Below are 21067 nucleotides of genomic sequence, written 5' to 3' on the forward strand. Positions count from 1 at the left end.
CAATATATTCTATAAAATGAACACATTTCCGAATTATATAGGGTCTGGTGGGGGAAAGTGGTCAATGGGGTAAAGTGGTCATAATTCAAATAAATGGCTATACCTTAGAAATAAATGTTCGAATGAATGTGAAAATTTTATTTTAGAGTAGTGCAGTTAGAAACTACATTTTGAATACAAAATTTTACAACTGGCAAAATTTTATTTGGTAAAAAAAAATATTTTGTGTGATTATGAATTTTTTAAAAATAAAAACACCTTTTTTAAATTCCTTGGGAAATTTTGTTTGTTAGAATTATGAACAGATTGAATGGGCAAGAAGCTTCCTACATGTCTCAAGAACTCATACTCATTAGCAGTTAGCTGAATCTATTTTGAATATTTTTTTAGAACAATTTTAGTAAGATGGGGTAAAGTGGTCATAATATTAGGCTTAACGAATATTGTTCTTTTAAAATCACTTAATCTTTAAGCATAAGGCAGATATAAATTAAATATTATTTTAACTTAATATGTATTGTTTTTACAGTAAACAAGGTTAAATATATGAGTATATGCGCATGCATACGCATATATTCGTGTAGGCACGTATATATATACGTATTCACAGAAATGCACCAATAAACACGTATTTGGGTATCTCGTAGTATTTTTTATCTATACAGATATACATTCGACTATACACGTATATACCCGCTTATACTCGTACAAATACGAACACTTATATACTCAGGTAGACACGACGTATATACGCGTACGTACTCGAGCTGACACTTACATACTAGCATATGATATACATGTATGCAGTGTGAGTTTAAACTCTCGGGGAAATTTTTAAAAGGTGTTAGAGAGGAGGATAAGAAGTAAGAATCATAAGAAACATATGGCCACAAACACAACGCTGACGCGCTACATGCACGCAAAGCCAGAAACTAATGAATGCAAAACAGATCACAAATTTATTACAAAATAGACAATTTTACACAACGACTTAAGAAAGTTTTAAAGTGATTGATGAAACTTGCGGCCGGCATCTGTAATACATGCGTCGCAATCACTCTGTTGCAATTACGAGACTCTTGAAAAACTTTCATCAGTCGCTGCACCTTTGTTGCGATGCGTGTATTAGAGCTACTACAGGCCTTATTTTTTAACAACTGTCTAAATATTTCTTAAGTACTAAAATGTCGGGTAAAATCATCTTTGTGTAACAAATTTGTGACCCGTTTTCATTCCATCGATTTCTGGCTTTGTGTGCATGTAGCGCGTCAATTACCATAAGTTCCTTATGATTCTTTGCTTCTTATCCTACCCTTTCACACCCCTTAGATTTTGCCCAAGATCTTGGATTCACTATGTAAGCATACATGTATATTAGCGGATATACTCGTAGATATATGTGGATACATGTACTGGTGTTTATACGTAAATGTACGTATATACGTCTAACAAGTATAGAATCGTGTTTACACGTAAGCATACGTATATACTCTTGCTTCCACATATATATACGTGAGTAGACACGTACCAAACACGCACTGGATATATTAACGAATTAACTCGTGTATACCCGTATATGTATGTAAGTACACTACTGGCCGTTAAAATTGCTACACCAAGAAGGAATAGTCTGAAAGAAACAAAATTTTGCACACGTGATGGCAACATTGACACTAGAAAACGATTACAAAATGAAAGCAAAATGACCATTTATTACTGGAAAAATCTCACATGAATGGAGGTTTAAGTACCCTGTTGCGCCACCTCTACTTGGAATTTAAGAACCGATACGGTCGAGCATTGAGGTACAGCAGTTTCGTACGATGTCTTCGTCTTCTCGTACCACAGTTTCTGTAAACGCGCCACTAATTTGATCAAACTTACAGGCTGTCCAATTTTAAGTCTCAAGTGATCCCAGATATGCTCAATTTGTGACAAGTCACAAATCGCAGACCAGAGCATCACGCAGACCAGAGAAAATGATAATGCGGAAGAGGAAATCCCTTTACACCCTTGCTGTGTTTCACCGAGCATTGTCATGTTAAAAAATGGTTCCTGGGAGCCCCGTCGTGAGTGCTAACACGTATGAGTTTGATCGAATGAGTGGCACGTTTACAGCAACTGTGGTACGAGATGACGCAGGATATCGTAGGAGACTGTTATGTCTCAATGCCCGATTGTTTCGCTTCAAGTACATCATACATTCACGCTAGAGGTGGCTTAACAGGGTACTTAAACCTCCATTTATTCGAGATTTTTCCAACCATAAATGATCAATTTGCTTTAATTTTGTAATCACTTTCTAATGTCAATTTTATTATCACGTGTGTAAAATTTAGCTTCATTCTGGCAATTTCTTCTTGGTGTAGCAATTTTAATGGCCAGTAGTGTATCTATGTACACTTATATATGCGTATATACGTCGACTATACACGTATATACTCAGAAACTCACGTATGCACGTATATACTCGAGATGCATGTGCAAACACACAAATGATGTTCGTTTTGTGCGTATATACTCGCACATACACATGACTCGTATGTAGTAGTAGTCGTGTAGACACGTATACACTCCTGTAGGCAATCACGGATACATGCTTATATGCTCGTGTATACACGAACATACTTGAGTAGGCACATGCATGCATGTATCTGATGTATACATGCATTTATTCATATATGAACATGTTTACTCTTGTTTACACGACACGTATATACTCGTGTATACCCGCATATACTCGTACATATACTTGTAACTATAAAAATAACCGAAATATACAAATAATAGGGTAATTTGTAACAGTTTTGCAGCTGTTTTTAACTATGACCACTTTACCCCATGCTATGACCACTTTCCCCCACCCTATGGGGTAAAGTGGTTATAAATACAAAGGGAAATGAAAATGTTATAAAACTACTTAAATCAATATTTTTTTTCCTAAAATTCAATGTACGTGTTCTTTAATAATGCAATGTAAAATAATAACAAAAAATGTTGAAGTATTTAAAGAATTTATTGTATTTATTATCCACCTAAGTTGAAAACCTACGATTTTATGACCACTTTACCCCACCAGACCCTATACTCCGGGCGTGGACAGCGCGACCAGCGCCTGGAGCTGTTAATTTTTTAACACCTATCCACAACGGTGACAATTTTGAATTCTGCTCGGTTGCCAGTAGGGGTGTCCCCTTATAACGTTCAGACAGGGCAAACCCCACTAAAACAGCCTAGGTCTGCAAACCAGGCCTTGAACTCATAAACCTATCACATTGGAATTCCTGACATGTTCCCCTTCAAGTTCAACTGTGTTGGAGATCCGTACGTGTCAAAAAAAGAGTTCCTGATCTCTTTGGATCTGTTTAATTTATAAATCTGCCATCCATGAGAGAACCATTGCCAAAGTTAAAAATGGATCAAATTATGTTTATTGTATGTGAAAGAAAACAAGCTAATACCCTCAGACTGAGGCACATTATTTTAACAGTAGAGCAGGCAGTCGCGCTCTCAGGGTGTTTAGTGTATATGGTGGATATAATTTGAGGTTAATGGCCTACAGCTAAGCTGAAAATTAGGCAACTCATTTCCAACTAAAATTTGAGGTAGTGGTCTGCCCGAAGAAAATAAAACATGAATCATTCTTTACACTGAAAAACATTTATTTGACACATATTGAAAATTGATTACAACACAATGATTTGTTCCCCGAAGAAAAAATTAGAAAAAGAGATCTTACAATAAGTCCATGCATGGATTAAAAGTCCTGTTGGTGTTCCATGGTGACGCCTCACCGGTCGTTGGACAGCATGGCAATTTCCACGAATTGCAGGCAAGTCGATTCACACCGCGTGAGCAACAGTTCACCACATCAGGGAAAAGGTATACCAGGGATGGACACGATCTTCTTTCACAGGAGAACAAAAGACCCACATCAGGGAAACTTATAACTCTTTTCTTTGGTAGACGTCATCACAACACGCGCTTTCCAAACTTAAAACATCATCAGTGCTTTTCCAGGAAAGACCAGACCTCACCAAGAGGCCAATAGCAAAAATTTAGGATGACATTTGACGAATACGTTCACGAGACACAGACAACACAAGACGAGGAGACGAGTAGAAGTAAAAAAACGAAGGAAGCGATCGAGCTCCTGCCGGTCTGCGTATTTATAGCCAGATTCGGCCTTTCCCGAAACAATGTGACGTTACATGATTTGCATATTGCCAAAACAACACTACTCCGTAATCACACAGCTTGCAGGTTGCACAATTCTTATTTAATTTGGCATTCAGCACTTAACACCTCAACATGATTTCATCACGTCATTGACACGTGCTCTTTCGGAAGTTTACCGACATCTGCCGAATGACGGCAACCAATCCAAGCATGCCCCATGTTTTCCGAACACTTCCGATTCAAACTCGGACATTTGAGTGTTGGTGGCAGGTGGATGGGATTCCCCGCGCAAGGTTTTCTCTCGGAATGGCAAAAGGTAAGTCACAAAATGATTTTTCTTTTAAACAATATTGGTGAAATCCTTCAAGAACCAAAAATAAAGGCATTTAGCCCAACAAGTTCCCCCCTCTTGAAGGAATTTCATCAAAAACCACATTATATACATTAAAACATTTGACTACATTCATATTATATTTACAAAAGATACATTTGAAAAACAGTTCAAAAATTTGATACGCCCCCCCTCATTTAATCCCAATTAAATATAATTTTACAAAGTTTATTTAAACAATTCTTAGATAGGGGTTTAGTGAAAATATCCGCGATGTTTACATTTGTCCTCACATATTTAATCAAAAAAATCTTTTGCTCAATTAAATTTCTTAAAAAATGGTACCTTACATCAATGTGTTTTGTACGGGAATTCTCAATGGGAGACTTAGAAAAATCAATTGTTGCAGTGTTATCACAATAAATAATTGTATCTCTAAGCTGGAGGTTCTCAATATTTAATTCACTTATTTCTGTGATTATCCTCTTCAGCCAGACCATTTCTTTTGCAGTTTCACCAAGTGAAATATATTCTGCTTCCATTGCGGATAACGCAACACATTTATGTTTAAATGTCCTCCAATTAATTGGGACCCGATCAATACACAAAATTGATCCTCCCATTGAGACTCTATCTTCCCGATTAGCTGCGTAATCGGAGTCGGAAAATCCCCGTAGATCTACACTATTGATTGAGCTTAAATTTAGTTTGTATGATATTGTATACTTTAAATACCCTAGCAATCTTAATAGAAAATCCCAATGCTTTCTTCCGGGATTTGCTTGAAATTGGGAAAAAATATTCACCGCATACGAAATGTCAGGTCGGGTCTTTCCCGCTATGTATGCCATACAACCCAACAAATTTCTATATGGGAGCTTTTCTGCTTCCCTTTTTTCTTCCTCAGTTTTCGGGCAGTCGTCCTTCGACAAAACTGTACCCTTTGAAATTGGGAGGGTTGAATTTGGCACATAGTAATCAGAGAATAACTCCAAGACCTTCGAAATATAAGAGCTTTGGTGAATAAAAAGATTATTTTTATCTTCCACAAATTCAATCCCCAGGAGCTTTCGGGTTTTCCCCATTTCTTTAATATCATACATACTTTTAATTTCATTAATTACCTTTTTAATTAAATTTTCATTTTTTGCTAGAATTATTATATCATCTACATAAATAAGAAGAAAAGTATTTTTGTCTCTATGATATACACAATTACATCCTTTTAATTTTTGAAAACCAAAACCACGAAGAACACTGTCTATTTCTAAGAACCAGTTTCTTCCGGACTGGTGTAGTCCATAGAGAGACTTCTTCAATTTACAGACAAAGTTAGGGTGGCTTTTACTGACAAAACCCTCTGGTTGTCTCATGTAGATTTGTTCCTCTAAATCAGCATACAGGTAAGCATTTTTTACATCAATTTGTGAGTGACACCATTTTAAAAGACATATAAAAATAGAAAAGAAAACTCTTACAAGTGAAAACTCAATTACTGGACTGAAAACTTCAGAATATGACTCAATTGACTGACGGTCCCCCCTTACAACTAATCTGGCCTTGTATCTTACAATTTCACCCTTGTCATTTATCTTGAGGTCGTAGACCCATCTGTTTCCCAAAATTGGTTTCCCCTCTGGTGGGGGTACAAGGTCCCACACCTCTCTTTGGTTAATGACATCTAATTCAGACTCCATGGCCAGTTTCCAGTTGTCCACCTCGGGGGTAGCCATACATTGCCTATACGAATTCGGTATAGAAATTTCTACTAAACTTGCTTCTTCACTTTCTCCCGAACTTTCACTGTCGTCACAGATTTCCCCTACTGTTGGATTTTTAGATGAAAAGTCAAAAAGCTTTGGTTTATACTCTATTTTATTTTCACTACAATATTTTAGAACCTGTTTTAATGAATTTAATCTTACTTTATTTTTACCGGCAATTGTATAATAAATATCAGTCCTATCCCCGGTCTTTCTCTTTTTGGCTTCTCTAACCCATTTAATTTTTTCACAGGGGGTTTGCTCAACACTCTCCTGGATTTCCTGTTCAAGTTGAACTTCACTTATAGGCCTGATAAAGTTAAATTTTCTCTCATTTTTATTTTGGACTTTTAATTCCCCCCATCTTTCATTTTCATTAAACTTTACGTTAATAGTTTCTGTGACTGTTCTGGTTTCAGGATCCCAGATTCTGTACCCTTTGGTACGTAAGGCATATCCGACCATAATCCCCTTGGTAGCCCTCATATCTAACTTTTTTAGTTTGGACCTAGGCTGACCTACATAGGCAGTACACCCAAAAATACGTAGGTGCCTCACTGAAGGTTTACGTCCAGAAAACAGCTCGAAAGGGGTCTTGTCCATATTTCCTATTACGGTCCGATTCCTTACATAGTTGAAACAAAGAGCGGCTTCAGCCCAAAACTCATCCCCCAATCCAGAATCCTTGAGCATAGACCTCACACCATTCATTATGGTTAAATTATACCTTTCTACTACCCCGTTCATTTGCGGGGTGTAGGAATTGGTCCGCTCTATTTTTATTCCCTGATTGGTGAGATAGTTTTCAAAATCTTTGTTAACAAATTCTGTTCCATTATCGGAACGGATAGCCAAAATTTTTGAATTCAGGAATCTTTCAGTCCTTTTTTGAAAATTTACAAAAACATTAAATGCCTCATTTTTTGTTCTTAAAAAGAAAACATATGACTTTCTTGAGAAATCATCTATAATTATAAAAATATATTTCTTTCCCCCCAAGGACTCGGTCTGAAGGGGTCCCATCAGGTCCATGTAGAGCAATTGAAGTGCAGAATTAGTACGCCTTTCTGGCATAGATTTAAACGAGCACTTCCTCATTTTCCCTAATTGACAAGGGTCACAATTGGGTTTTTGCCCCTTCTTAATCTCCAGTCCTTGGACTGCACCAAGTTTACTCGTTTTGGTGATACTTTCCATATTTATATGGCAAAATCTCCTATGCCATTTTTCCATATCGACACTGACCATATTGGCCCCTTCAGACGGGTCCTTGGTCTTAAAAACTTTGGTATAATTAACATTTTCACAATCAATATAGAAATTTGGTTTAACATGATAAAGTATTTATTAAATTTGCTGTAAATAATTTAACATTTTCTTGATTAAAAACACAGATCTTTCCGGGCAACCATTTGAGCTTATAGCCCTGTCTGTCTATACAAGAACCAGAAATTAGGTTGCGTCACAGTGTTGGAGCATAGAAAACGTTATTCAGGGTGATAGTAACTAAGCTTCCATCTGATTCAATTTTAAAAATCACTTTCCCAATGCCCTCTACCTGGCTCTTCACATTTCCTACAGCTACCTCCATTTGTGTGTTTTGTACAGGCTCTAGCTCGGCAAATAATGACCTATCTCTACAAAAATGAGATGTGCTGCCGCTATCCAATAGCCATGTATCCTCACATTTTGGGTAGGTAGTGTTTGCAGAAATTTCGTTTTCATTTACTGAACAAAACATTCCTGCCTGAGGGTCTTCTTTGGTTTTGAATTTAAAATTCTTATCCTGTTTTACTTTATTACGGCTCCAACACTTCGACGCAATATGCCCTTTCTTTTTGCAAATGTAACAAACTTTATTTTTAGCAAGAAATTTACCCCTACCATTTGCCATTCCGGAGTTTCCGGGTTTTGAAAACATTGCCGAATTTTCTATATTAGGCTCTTCGGCCAAATACCTAATCCTACCTTCCTCAGCCAGTAGTTCATCTTTTACTTTCGAGAAAGTAAATCTTTCTCCTTCCCATCTGTAGATGGCTTGAACAATACTGCTGAAATTATGAGGTAAATGCCGTATCAATTGAAAAGTTCTGAGTTTTTCTTCCATAATATATCCATTTTCGACTAATTGGTTAAAAATTCCCCCCAACCTTGCAGCGAATAATCCCACCGTTTCACCTTCTTGCATTTTGCAAGAGAAGTAGGATTCCCACAATGCGGCTACTCTGGCCAAAGATGGGGGTTCAAAATTTGCCTTAAGGGCTTTCCAGGCTTCATTAGGATCTTCCAAATTATCAATTAACCTTTTTGTATCTTTTTCCAAGTTTAAATAGATGATGGCTAAAGCTTGGCCACATCTTTTTCTGTCAGCACTAGTTAACTTCCCTTCTGGTTTCTTTTGGGTAATCTCCCATAAATCCCTTTCTATGAGCACCATTTTTATATCTTTGGACCAGGTAGCCCAATTATGGGAGCCCAACTTCTCAACGTTTCTATAATCTTTCTCCATAATAAAGAAATGATTCAATTCTCTCCTTGCAGTCAACCACACGACTCTGCTACCACCTGTTGGATATAATTTGAGGTTAATGGCCTACAGCTAAGCTGAAAATTAGGCAACTCATTTCCAACTAAAATTTGAGGTAGTGGTCTGCCCGAAGAAAATAAAACATGAATCATTCTTTACACTGAAAAACATTTATTTGACACATATTGAAAATTGATTACAACACAATGATTTGTTCCCCGAAGAAAAAATTAGAAAAAGAGATCTTACAATAAGTCCATGCATGGATTAAAAGTCCTGTTGGTGTTCCATGGTGACGCCTCACCGGTCGTTGGACAGCATGGCAATTTCCACGAATTGCAGGCAAGTCGATTCACACCGCGTGAGCAACAGTTCACCACATCAGGGAAAAGGTATACCAGGGATGGACACGATCTTCTTTCACAGGAGAACAAAAGACCCACATCAGGGAAACTTATAACTCTTTGCTTTGGTAGACGTCATCACAACACGCGCTTTCCAAACTTAAAACATCATCAGTGCTTTTCCAGGAAAGACCAGACCTCACCAAGAGGCCAATAGCAAAAATTTAGGATGACATTTGACGAATACGTTCACGAGACACAGACAACACAAGACGAGGAGACGAGTAGAAGTAAAAAAACGAAGGAAGCGATCGAGCTCCTGCCGGTCTGCGTATTTATAGCCAGATTCGGCCTTTCCCGAAACAATGTGACGTTACATGATTTGCATATTGCCAAAACAACACTACTCCGTAATCACACAGCTTGCAGGTTGCACAATTCTTATTTAATTTGGCATTCAGCACTTAACACCTCAACATGATTTCATCACGTCATTGACACGTGCTCTTTCGGAAGTTTACCGACATCTGCCGAATGACGGCAACCAATCCAAGCATGCCCCATGTTTTCCGAACACTTCCGATTCAAACTCGGACATTTGAGTGTTGGTGGCAGGTGGATGGGATTCCCCGCGCAAGGTTTTCTCTCGGAATGGCAAAAGGTAAGTCACAAAATGATTTTTCTTTTAAACAATATTGGTGAAATCCTTCAAGAACCAAAAATAAAGGCATTTAGCCCAACAGTATATTCATGCAGGGTCAATGAACCTAGTTGGCGCGAAGGGAAGGAACATGAAAGATGATCTCCCTCAAAAGGAATTTCTCTCCTCGCTCGCTGGTCAACTCTTGTGGAAAATGCTAGCATTAAATGAAAACTTGAAAAAAGAGATTTGGGAATGACAGGAATGGAAGGATATTAAAAAGTGTTGCAGTGTGATTCTTATCTAACTGTCACATCAACCAAACAGTGTAGAACCAGTGATCAATCTGCCATGGCGGTCTATTGGAAATGCATAAGAACTCACTACCCAGGGCCGGCCAATCCTCTAAATATTATTAAGTCTAAGAAGGAGTTTATTTTTTAATTAAAACATTGTTATACAATCCATTAAACCAAAAGTAAAAGCAAATTTACAGTAGAATGAAAAAATGACAGGTACTTAACATTTAATGATGATATGTCTTCTTAAAAAAAAAAGAATTGTTAGCTAGGATGATGGGCACAACATTTAAAACAAAATGACTCATTACTACTTAATAAAAAGTATCCACAACTTCACTGATATTTGATGATAATTAGGGATAGGTAAGTGAATGTGGGAATGCATCATATCCGATTTTGAGTTATACATATTCTATTTATAAGCAGTTTTATGTCCTTGTGGTCGACTACTGGAGTAATGCTACTATAACTAAGAACTGACCCGTCAGCCATTTTAATGCCAGTGGCTACGCTCGCTTGTGTCGTCTGCTAACAAAACTCTTGCCATCTTGAGGATATAAATCTAGAAGAATTGGTGATTCTACTGCATCAAATAGCAATTACAGGGTTCGTACGCATCCTTACTAGTCCTTACTTTTATATTTTGTCTTATAAGTGCTTATAAGTCCTAATTTTAATTTCCCAAGTCCTTATAAGTCCTTATTTTTCTTCTGCCATTATTTTAAAGAAACAGATTTTCTTTTTTCTAATAGAGCACTTGCGACGCATTTCATCACCCAAACTGTGGAGGGCAAGCAGCGGTATTTTAATGAATTTCCTTTGCCCTAGCGATTTCCTAAGCTGATGGGCAAGTTTAAAGTTGCTGGTAGAAAGTTAAGTGGTTGCAAGTGCTCTATTTCCACTAGTCGGAAGCTTTATTAATCCCAAGCCTTGTTTAGGGAACTCTTGCAGAAGGGGAAGGGAGCGAATGCGACCCCATCTCGGCTCGCGTTCTAGGAATCCATATCCATCAGCGCAACCTCCAAATCCAATACAATTGGTATATCTTAAACAATTGATATGAAAACTAAACTGCACATTTCTCAGCTTGTAATTTGTTGGGCTAAAGCCTTTACTTATTAATTTTTGGAGGATTTCTTCATAATTAAAATACAAATTGTGACTTACCGTTTGTCATTCCGGGGAACCTTGCAGGAACAAAGCTTGCAGGAACGCTGCTTGTGTGCTTCCAAACAAGACTATGATGACTAGGGATACATTAATGTCCTACTGCCTCATGCTCACATGTTCTGTGGTGATGTGGGCGATAAATTCGTTTTCATGGATGGCAACATAACATGTCATTAAAAATCGCCATCCAGGAGTGTCTAGCTCACTCGAAATATTCAACCCATTGGATGACCAGCACATTCTATAGATCTAAATCATATTGAAAATGTTTGGGATGCAGTCCTACTGGTCAGTAACGCCCTCCAATAAGCAAGGACACCCTTATTCGTGACTGACAGAAGAATGGGATAAATTATCCCAACAGCTGCTGGATAATGTTGTGTAAAGCATCATATGACATGTGGAAGCTTGCATCGCTCTCCTTTATAGCCATATCCCATATTGGCATCTTACGCCGGAACGCCTGGGAGCGGTAATTGCATTTATTCACTTTTACTAATTCAGCCCAAAATGACCGTTTCGTCCTTTGAACACTTTTCAATGCCTTCTGGATTTCAAAGCATAAATTATCGTCATTTCATTGTTCTAGAGTTCTGGCATAGTTTATTTCTCTTGGTCATCAAATTACACTTTTTTAAGCGCTACATAGCACATTGGTATCCGTCCTTAGCAATAGGGAAGTATTCGATTTTCTAATTTTATTTTTATATGATAGAGTAACATACATGAATATCATCTGCGAAAAATTTTTTACGATACGACTAATACTTTTTTTTAAAATAATTTTTTAAAGTTCACGCGCGAGTGACGTCATTTGCTTGTTAACGAAATCAGTCCTTTGACTGACGTCACTGCCGCGCTGCGAGGCGGCGGGGTTGTCTAAGACAAAGAAGTGCTTGGCGATCTTTGGGAGAAACGCGGGAAAACAAGAGCCTTCTAACAGCAGCGCGCATAAAAGGCTAGTGAAAATCCTTTGCTGTCTGTAGGGTTTAATGCATTCAGCGATTGTTTTCAATTTGATTTTCTTTGTCTTGGCTTGTAGAATCAATTACAAGTATTGCTTCGTTCCTGGATGCGTATCTACATCTAAAAAAACTCCTCACAAGCGATTTGTTATTGTTCCGTCCCAGCAGGATCTTCGAAAGAAGTGTTTTCAAATGTGTTTATTAATTAAAATTTGAAAATGAAAATTTGCACTGCATTTTAATTAAAAACTATGTCAAGTGAGAAATACAGTTTGAAATATATGTTCACAACTGTTCATAAATAAATGTTTAATAAGCATATGAGATTTTTAAAAAAATGCAAGTAAACAAAGGAATTTAAACCCTGCACAATAAACTTAAATAGAAAGTAATAGATGCATTACTATTACTATTTTAATAACAATGCTAAAACTATTAATACTTTCTTTTTAACATTCAAACTATCTTCAAATTTTAACTATTACAAATTGATAATTTAAAAGTACATTTTAAGTTTATCACCAGAAGCGTTTCTATATATACAAGACCTTTCTCACATGCAAAAAGGTACTTATTTTATGAAATGAACACCATTTTCAAATTTATTATTTTTATCAAAAGAGCAAAAAAATATATTTTTCCTTTTTTTGCTAAGTTGTTAAAAAACTCAAGGATAATAAACATGTATTAATGGATTTAAAATAATTTTCCACAAAAAAAAAAAAAAAAAAAAAAAAAAAAGCAGATCAACTTTTATCGCCAACAAAGCGAAAAATTTTCATGCAAAAACTGCTCTAAAACTTAGTACTGGAATCCACTGGAATCACTTGCAGTAGGGTTGTTACAAAATGCGCGCCTCATTAAAAGCCGCCAAGTAAGAACTGGAATAGCGTTCTTACATTGTAATTTATATATTCAGATAAAAAAACCATCGACACACAAATGGAAATGATCAATCTTTGATAAGGGAAACTAATGCAAATAATATGAACTGCAAACATAGACGGATATGTACGTACAATTTTAAAGAATAACAATGGTGAAACTTTGTTGTTTCACTACCCGTACTTCTAGGACATTAAATCTCTCGTCTTTTCGAAAAAAGTCAAACACCATGAATGACTTTACTTGAGGTAGGTTATTGGATTGACCTTTCATGAATCCTAGCTCCATGATGGAAAAAATGCTGGTTAAAGACTTTAAAAAGGCTGAAAAAGACAGTGCTATTCACCTCCTGGTAGGCCCAACACGGCATGGAAATGGAGCTCTGATCGGAACAGGGAAATGACGTCAGCTGCTGACGTTTTAGGCCACACCTCTTTTTTGCGCATCGCTCTTTAAAAAATGCATAAAAAATCAATCGTTTTTTTTAAAAATCCGGCCATGGTGAATTTTTGTGTTTTGTAAGCCTGTCAACAATGTGCAATAGTTAAAATTGGAATATTTGATAGGTTGATACTTCCCTATTGTCCACAAGTGTAGTATGGTTTGTTTAATAGATTTATAAAGAGTTTTTAGTTTGAGAATTTTCTTCTGAAGTAAATAACTGAAAGTTTATTATGTGTAGTAATGTAACAGTGCACATAAAAAAAGGCACTTTTTAAAAACAACTCCTTAAAAATGGATTCTATCTTTATATCAGGTATCTTTTTAAAATATCTAAATTTTATATTTTAAAATTCCTTCATACGTTTTTATAGTGGATATATTTATTTATTCATTCATTTTTCCTTCTAGCGTCTTATCTAAATTCACAATCAAGTTATTAAGAAAATGCATTTTTCTTGTCAAGTAATCCATCAAATAATAAAAACCCAATTTCAATTTTTAAGAGAATCCTCATTTTTTCCAGTTATGAATAGACATGTTACTGCAAAAGCACTTATTTTTGCGAAGCTGAAATATTCACAAGCCAGTGGTAATCGCGAAAATTCCAAGTCTTGCAATCTATTTCAACTTAATATATACAAAAGCGACTGGTACTGCCCATTGCCAATATAAAATTTGTGAAGTCTATGCACCAATATCTTCATTTTCGCGAAAATTGCAGCTCGCGAAAATAAGTTATTTTACAATACTAAATTCTCTTATAAACATTCCATTTAACCATTAATAACTTTACACATTTATAATATGATACTGTAGTACGATGAATGTACATTTCAAATCATTTATATTCGAAATGTACATGTTTACAAATGATAAGATTTTTTCCCCCTTTTGTATGCAACTCGTAATTTAGTTTTTTGACAAAATTGTAATGCCTTGCTTTCAATCTTTGAGTTGAACTGAACCATTGCTTCGGTCACTCGTTTGGTCTGTGCTTATTCTGTACTAGCTACCAGTTTGTTTGGCACTCTTAGCTTCCTTAAGAGGTTTTTCCACCTCCAGCTTTGTCTGCAGTCCTCGGCTGGAAGACTGAGCTGGTGGTGTATTTCTTGTATTTCTGCCTTAGCCTTGGCTATAGGGTGGTAACTTACTGAAAACGCCACAACTGTTTACGCTCACTCCAGTACACCACTCTTGTTTTCGTCTTACCTCTGGCATCAAAATGGCCAGAGGTAACTATGGCCATTACTTCTATGGGAGCTCTATACTGGAGCACTTACCCTGTATAAAAATTGCAAAAGCTTGAATATCTTATGTGTGCTTCAACATTTTTTCTATAAAATGTGTCTTTATTTGTTGAAGTATAATTATAAATTAATTTTACCTTATTATTGACAGAAAAAAAGTGTAAGAGAACATTTTGCTGTAACTTTTTTAAATTTTTAGTAATTTATAAATCTTTTATGATGAACCCTGTCTTGGCACTTCTTTCATCATCTTAAATTGTTTTGACTTTTTTTTTGTGTCTTAGCAAAATAAAGTTTTATATCATCTATGTAATACATTATAATTTTATTTATTCATGTGTACATATTTTTTTTTATAGGTTTTAAATGCACAGCATCGATTTGACAATCGGTACTTAGAATGTGTGCGAGATCAAATGAATGAGTTGAAGCCTTTTGGTGATGTTCCTAACAAATTAATATTAGATATCAAAAGGTCATTTGTAGCTACCAGAACATTTGTGCAAGCCTTGTCTGTAGGGAAGGATGTAGTTAGGAGCATTATGGAGGTACAACCATAAATTTGAAATGCTTAAAAAAATGCATAGATGCTCTCTTTTTTTCCCTTTATTTAAGAGTTCAAAGTTACTAGGATATCAAATTCGTTAAGACCAGAAATTTGTCATTTTACAGGACATTGGTTTGATTAAAAAAATCTACAATATTATTATGTTAAAAAAATGTTTTCCCTTGTAATTGATCTAAGCTCTACTCAGGCCTCTATTCTGATTAATGTATAGTAATGTAGAGTAGGGGTCCCCCAAAAAAAAACCAACTTTTAAAAATTGAAAGTATCACCCTCTAAAAAGTTTCCTGTGGATGACATAAAACCACTGGTAAAATTTTATAACTCTACAAAAATATTTAGAGGCAATTTACCAAGAGCATTGAATTTTGCCAAAATGTCCCAAATTTAGCAAAATTTCACTAAAACAAGGGTTTACATCCACTAGCGCCCCCTACATAATTTTAAAATGTAACCATTTATAAATACCCTAATAAGTTAGTTGCAATCAATTTATTAAAAAAAAAAGGCACCAACTATTTTAACTGCAACCATATCACTGTAAACTAATAGAGCCTTCGACATATGTGAGTCTTATCACTTCAATGAAATTTTATTAACTTTCTACAGCACACATTAGGGCAATTGTTTACTTAGTTTCTATGTCTACCATGTTAAACATTTTGATAGCAATCCAAAATTTGCAGGCCTTGGAACTCTTGGTCTCTATTCTTGGTATTTGTCTCCTTTTTTTTTTTTTGAGTCTCTCTCTAAATTATCTATTTTCTAAGTCTGTAAAATCTTTTTTTTCCCCGTGAGTGCCATGAAAATCTTACTTTTGATGTCTGTTGAAACAATTTCAGTTCGCGGAAGTTCATTTAGCAAACTTATGCAGTTTGACCAATCAGATTGTTTCTAATGATCAGAAAAACTGCTGAAAAAAAAAGCTTTGTCAATGGGGAGTGAAGTGCAATAAACCACTCCCCTGTGCAGTGTTTTTTCAAAGAGCTATTGCAATGGGGGGAGGGGGGAGATAGTCCGTAAGGCCTGCATGTTGCCAATTCAACCATCAAGTGATAAAATTTAGAAGCTAGCAATACAGAATAGCCTTTTTTATTGTGCTAATGTAGTTTTACTTTTATTCTCTCTTTTTTTTTTTGCTTTTGTGAACTTAATTTCAGGGAAGTATCGAATTTGAAGCTGATACACATTTGCTTTTCAATTTTTTCTGAATTAAAATAGAATATTTGTTGAAAACCTGTTTTAAAAAGTGGAAGATGAAAACACTAAAGAAAGTGCAAACATAGAACCACGTGCTTCGCCGAAAATTGGTTGCTGTGAATAAGATTTCAATCTTTTTCCATCCTTCAAATATTTCAATTATTTTTCAGTTTGGAAGCTATTATATGCTAATGTAAGGGCTGCAAAAAAAGCCAGCCTTTTTCAAAAAAGGCCAGGCAAGCCAGCTTTTATTAAAAAAGTAGTCTTTTTTGACCTTTTTTGAAAAAAACGCCGGTCTTTTTTGGCTTTTATAAATCATGTACTTCATGATAATGGTCTCTATACATTTCTTTTTTGGGTGTCCGTCTTATTCCTAGGCCTGAATTTTCCAAATTTCCAGCATACAGAATTGAGTTAATCTTAATCTTCTTTTTACCAAATTTAGGATCTCATATTAAAATAATAATTGTTTGTGAAAATTTAATTAAAATGTATTAATAAAATTGAATTATTTTACTGATGGATATCCATAGATTCCTTTTTTGTGAAAGTTTCTGTAAATGAACCTAATTTTCTTTAAAAAGATACCCTGTAATGTCAATATTTATTTTGTTCCATATCAATTTGGTATGAATTTTTTTCTGTCACCACAGCCTCTTAACCTTTTATGATTGTAAAGCTCTTTCAGAGAGAGCTCTTATCTCTCACAAATATTTGACTATTGATTTGGTTATATATCATGGTAAACATATCTTCTTAAATTGAATTCTTCTTGTAAAATTCCAGCAGTTTATTGAGCCAAAATTACCAATTACAGCAATATCTTGAAAAACTTATTTTTATGCAGTGTTATGAATATGCTTTAACTAAACAAGTTAAATTTCACTTTCAACCATGAATCGTAAAATATTAATGAATGAATAAATAGAAACAAATGTTTTTGCAAATAAAAGCAGATTGAAAGCTCCAAATTCTCGAGGAAGAAAAAAAAAAAGAAAAATATATGAAAGACCTAATAATCCATTCGGAATTTAAACTTTTGTTGATTTATTTGAATTTATTAAAAAGAAATGTATTTGTAGCTTGAAATGAAACTTAATTTAACTTAATTTTAATGGTTACAAATGTTTAACGTGAACATGTGTCTTTTTTAGGTGCGCCCTACTCCTGAATGCAGCCGTTCCTTAATGAAAATGGCTTATTGTCCTCATTGTCATGGGTTACCTGACCTTAAACCTTGTTCACCTTATTGTCTTTATGTTCTTAATAACTGTCTCCATAATCATATTGCTTTTGGTACTGACTGGAGTTCTTTTATAGGTATTCATTCTCTTTTGAAACTTATTTTATTTCTTTATTTTAATTTCAAGTCATTTTGTCTCAATTTGCCATGTAAGAATTGGCAGTAACTAACAATCTCAAAAACCTTGGTCTTTTCAATGATGCAAAGTGCATACAGACTCCTTAAAAACTCCTTAATTGCAAAAAAAAAAAAAAAAAAAAAACGAGAAAAAGGATCATTTTCACTGCTTAGATCTAGAAAATTGATCTTAATTTGTTGGGATGGAAAATTTAAAAAATATTTCTGATTGTGAGACATTTAACTTAATAAATGTTTTTTAAAAATTTGAACTTGATTTTATATTTTTGTTGGTTTATTACTTTTAATATTGTAATCTGGATTATTGAAACAGATAGTAAGCTTTACGGCTGGTAGTCCTTGATATTATTCCTTTTTAGTTACCAAAGTGTTTGGGGTTAAATAAGATTCACCTCTAAAAAAAAAAAAAAAACAATTCAACCGCATTTTGCAGTAAGTTACTGCTCCTAAGCCCATGGGCGGATTTGTGGGGGGGGGGGGTCAATGCCCCCCAGTCTTGGGAGGACTTTATACATGGTAACAACACACCTTCAAAAATGTAAAAAGAAAAAATCATGATTTTTTTTCTTTTTTAGAAAAGTTCCGAAGTGAAAATGAAGAGAATAGTGACTGTCCTTTTCTGATGGGGGGGGGGGGCACCGTACACTGTATTACAAAAAGTAAAGCTGTCGCCAAGTTGTTGAAATGTGTTGAAAACGATTACTTTGAATTGAAATCCATTAGAGCAAGCATATGAGTGAAAATATGAGTAATCAGCCGCTATACTTAAAGTAATCAACGACTGTGTCAACAAATTGGAAACTAAAACAAAGATTTAAAAAAAAAGAAAGATTTACCTATAAACTAAACAACCTATAGTTTAGGGCAGCCCCTTTGTTGAAGGCCCCCAACTCCGGAAAATTTCATGATTTGTTCTTTAAAGAAAAGAAAAAGTATTTGAAAAAATAAATTCCATTTTAAAGTGCTTGAAAATTTGGAAAAGTGTGGATACAAACCATAAATTTAAAAATTTATAACAAATGATGGCGGGTAGGGGGAGAAATGCTGAAATGTGTCAAATTTAGCTCCTTGCCACATCCTGCATCAAAAATATAAAAGAATCATGGTTCTCATGTTTCTGTAGCATATTACTTGAGATAATTTTTGTGACTCATATGTTTCATATAATGCTATTTATTTAATCCCGAGTGCAGTAATTTTGGAAATTATTTTGTATTACTTGCGTTTATCTTACTTCTTCTGCAGATTATTAATATGTTCAGCTCAGAAGGAAACAAAAAAAACACTTCCTCTATTTTTTTTTTCGTTTTTTGTACTACTTGTAATTGAAAATAAAAAGTTGTTGTGATGAGAAATCAATAGTTTTCTTTTTCTTTTAAACTTAAAATGTTGTTCTTGATGCCCCTTGGAGCACCCAAGGTAATGAATAACGAAGGCGTTCATCCGCTTTTGAGGCTAATAGGAGCGGCTTCTGTTTGACTGAGCCCCATTGTAGGTGGAAGTCTGACTTTTGCTCAGACACATTTGACAGATAGCACAATTCAGATTTATTACAATACAAGGAAATCAGAAGAACACCTAGGGCAGTAGGCGGGAATCGAACCCGTGCCTCTCTGCATGCAAGCAGTTGCTGAGCAATACCGCTCGGCCACAGAGGCCCTAAACTTAAAACAGTTGTTTCTTACAAAGTTAGAACAATACTGTAAAACAGTACAATCAAGTACTAAATTTCTGAGACTGGAAAGGCCAATTTAAGTGCCTTAAATAATTTTAACTGTTCTCTAGTCCTTGAAATGGATTAGACGAGTCTTTGAAATTCCTAAGTAAAGTGTGCTTCAACTTTATTTCTTATCAAGTGTATAAATTATGAATTGTCCAAATGGGCCTATTTTCTAAATCTATACACCATTTCTTTTAAAGCATTTTTTTACTATTGATCATTTTGTATTTAATTCATTGTTGTATTTGTTGGTGGGTTGAAGGCGTGATCAAAAACTGATTGAATTGAACCGACAGCCAAAGTAAGCAAATAACCATGCATAATCTTCTATTCTTTCTCTCTTTTTCTCTCTGAGAACTGCTGTAATTGATTTGTCAACCAGAAAACAATTTTTACTGTGTATTATTGTATTTTGCAAAAGAGTGTTTTGCTATTTGTCTCTGAGATTTTAGTAGTTTCAATTACCCCTTCTAAGACTTCAAAATGCAGAATTTTATATCTATTTTACAAAAGTTCCTCGGGGGAGAAACCCCCCCGGACCCCCTAAAATTGGAGATATTCTATTTCTTACTTAAAAGGGACTCCATTTTCCACCTTAGACCTTATGTATAATGCATGGGGGGAGGGAGCTTTAAAAAATGCCTTTTTTCCCACTGATAGAAAAGTTGACCAGACTACTTAAGAGACCCAACCCTGAAATAGCTTAGGGGCACGATAAGTCTAAATCCAGCCAGTTGTAATCAATGCAACTGATAATGCTAAAAAAAAAAATACTGCCCCCCCCAGGAACTCAGTTCTAAATCCGCCTATGCCTAAGCCAGGGTTATGGCAGTTTGGTTCTGTAAGAAATTATCTAATGGATGTACTTTTTGCTGCAGCTTGGCAGTTGGTGTTATTATTTCAAGGAAGGCAAAAAAAGTTTCTTTGTCTGAATGTTGGTTTTAACTTTTTCTATCAAATACAGTGGAGCATCACCAATCCGTCAAAGTCCGAAATCCGCCCGATTTTTTCGATATTTTTTTTCTACTATCTTAATCTAAATTATTTGTCCCAAAGATTGTTTTTAACACAATTCGTGGATATTACGTTCTGCCTTGATGTTATGCATTACATATATACAGTTGAATTCCGCTACAATGCGTTTAGATCAACCCAAAATGGCTATAACGAGATTTTTGTCCAGTAAAGATTTTTAGAAATAATGCGAATTCCTCACTCTCAATAGGAAAATTTTCGGAAGAGAATCATGGTGTGTGAGTATCAACTTTGTTGTTGACTACTAAAAAGAATGTTTCGTGAATGGACCTTCATCTCTTTAGCATCATGGAGGATGGAAGTTCCGACACTGTACTGGTCTGATACATCTCTTATACAGTCGCCTCCTGCTAGAACGCGATCCAACTT

At 35.2% G+C, this 21067-nt stretch overlaps 1 protein-coding gene across 1 annotated transcript in view; it reads left to right on the plus strand.

Annotated features, from left to right (window-relative positions):
* The window catches only part of LOC129218283 (glypican-6-like), a 76553-nt gene that overhangs the window by 32028 nt on the left and 23458 nt on the right, over positions 1-21067 (plus strand). Inside the window, exons 4-5 of the mRNA XM_054852517.1 lie at positions 15157-15345; positions 17717-17882. Of these exons, the coding sequence (XP_054708492.1) occupies positions 15157-15345; positions 17717-17882 (355 nt within the window). The remainder of the gene's footprint in view (positions 1-15156; positions 15346-17716; positions 17883-21067) is intronic.

This window comes from Uloborus diversus, chromosome 3, assembly GCF_026930045.1.
Source record: "Uloborus diversus isolate 005 chromosome 3, Udiv.v.3.1, whole genome shotgun sequence".
Lineage (NCBI taxonomy): Eukaryota > Metazoa > Arthropoda > Arachnida > Araneae > Uloboridae > Uloborus > Uloborus diversus.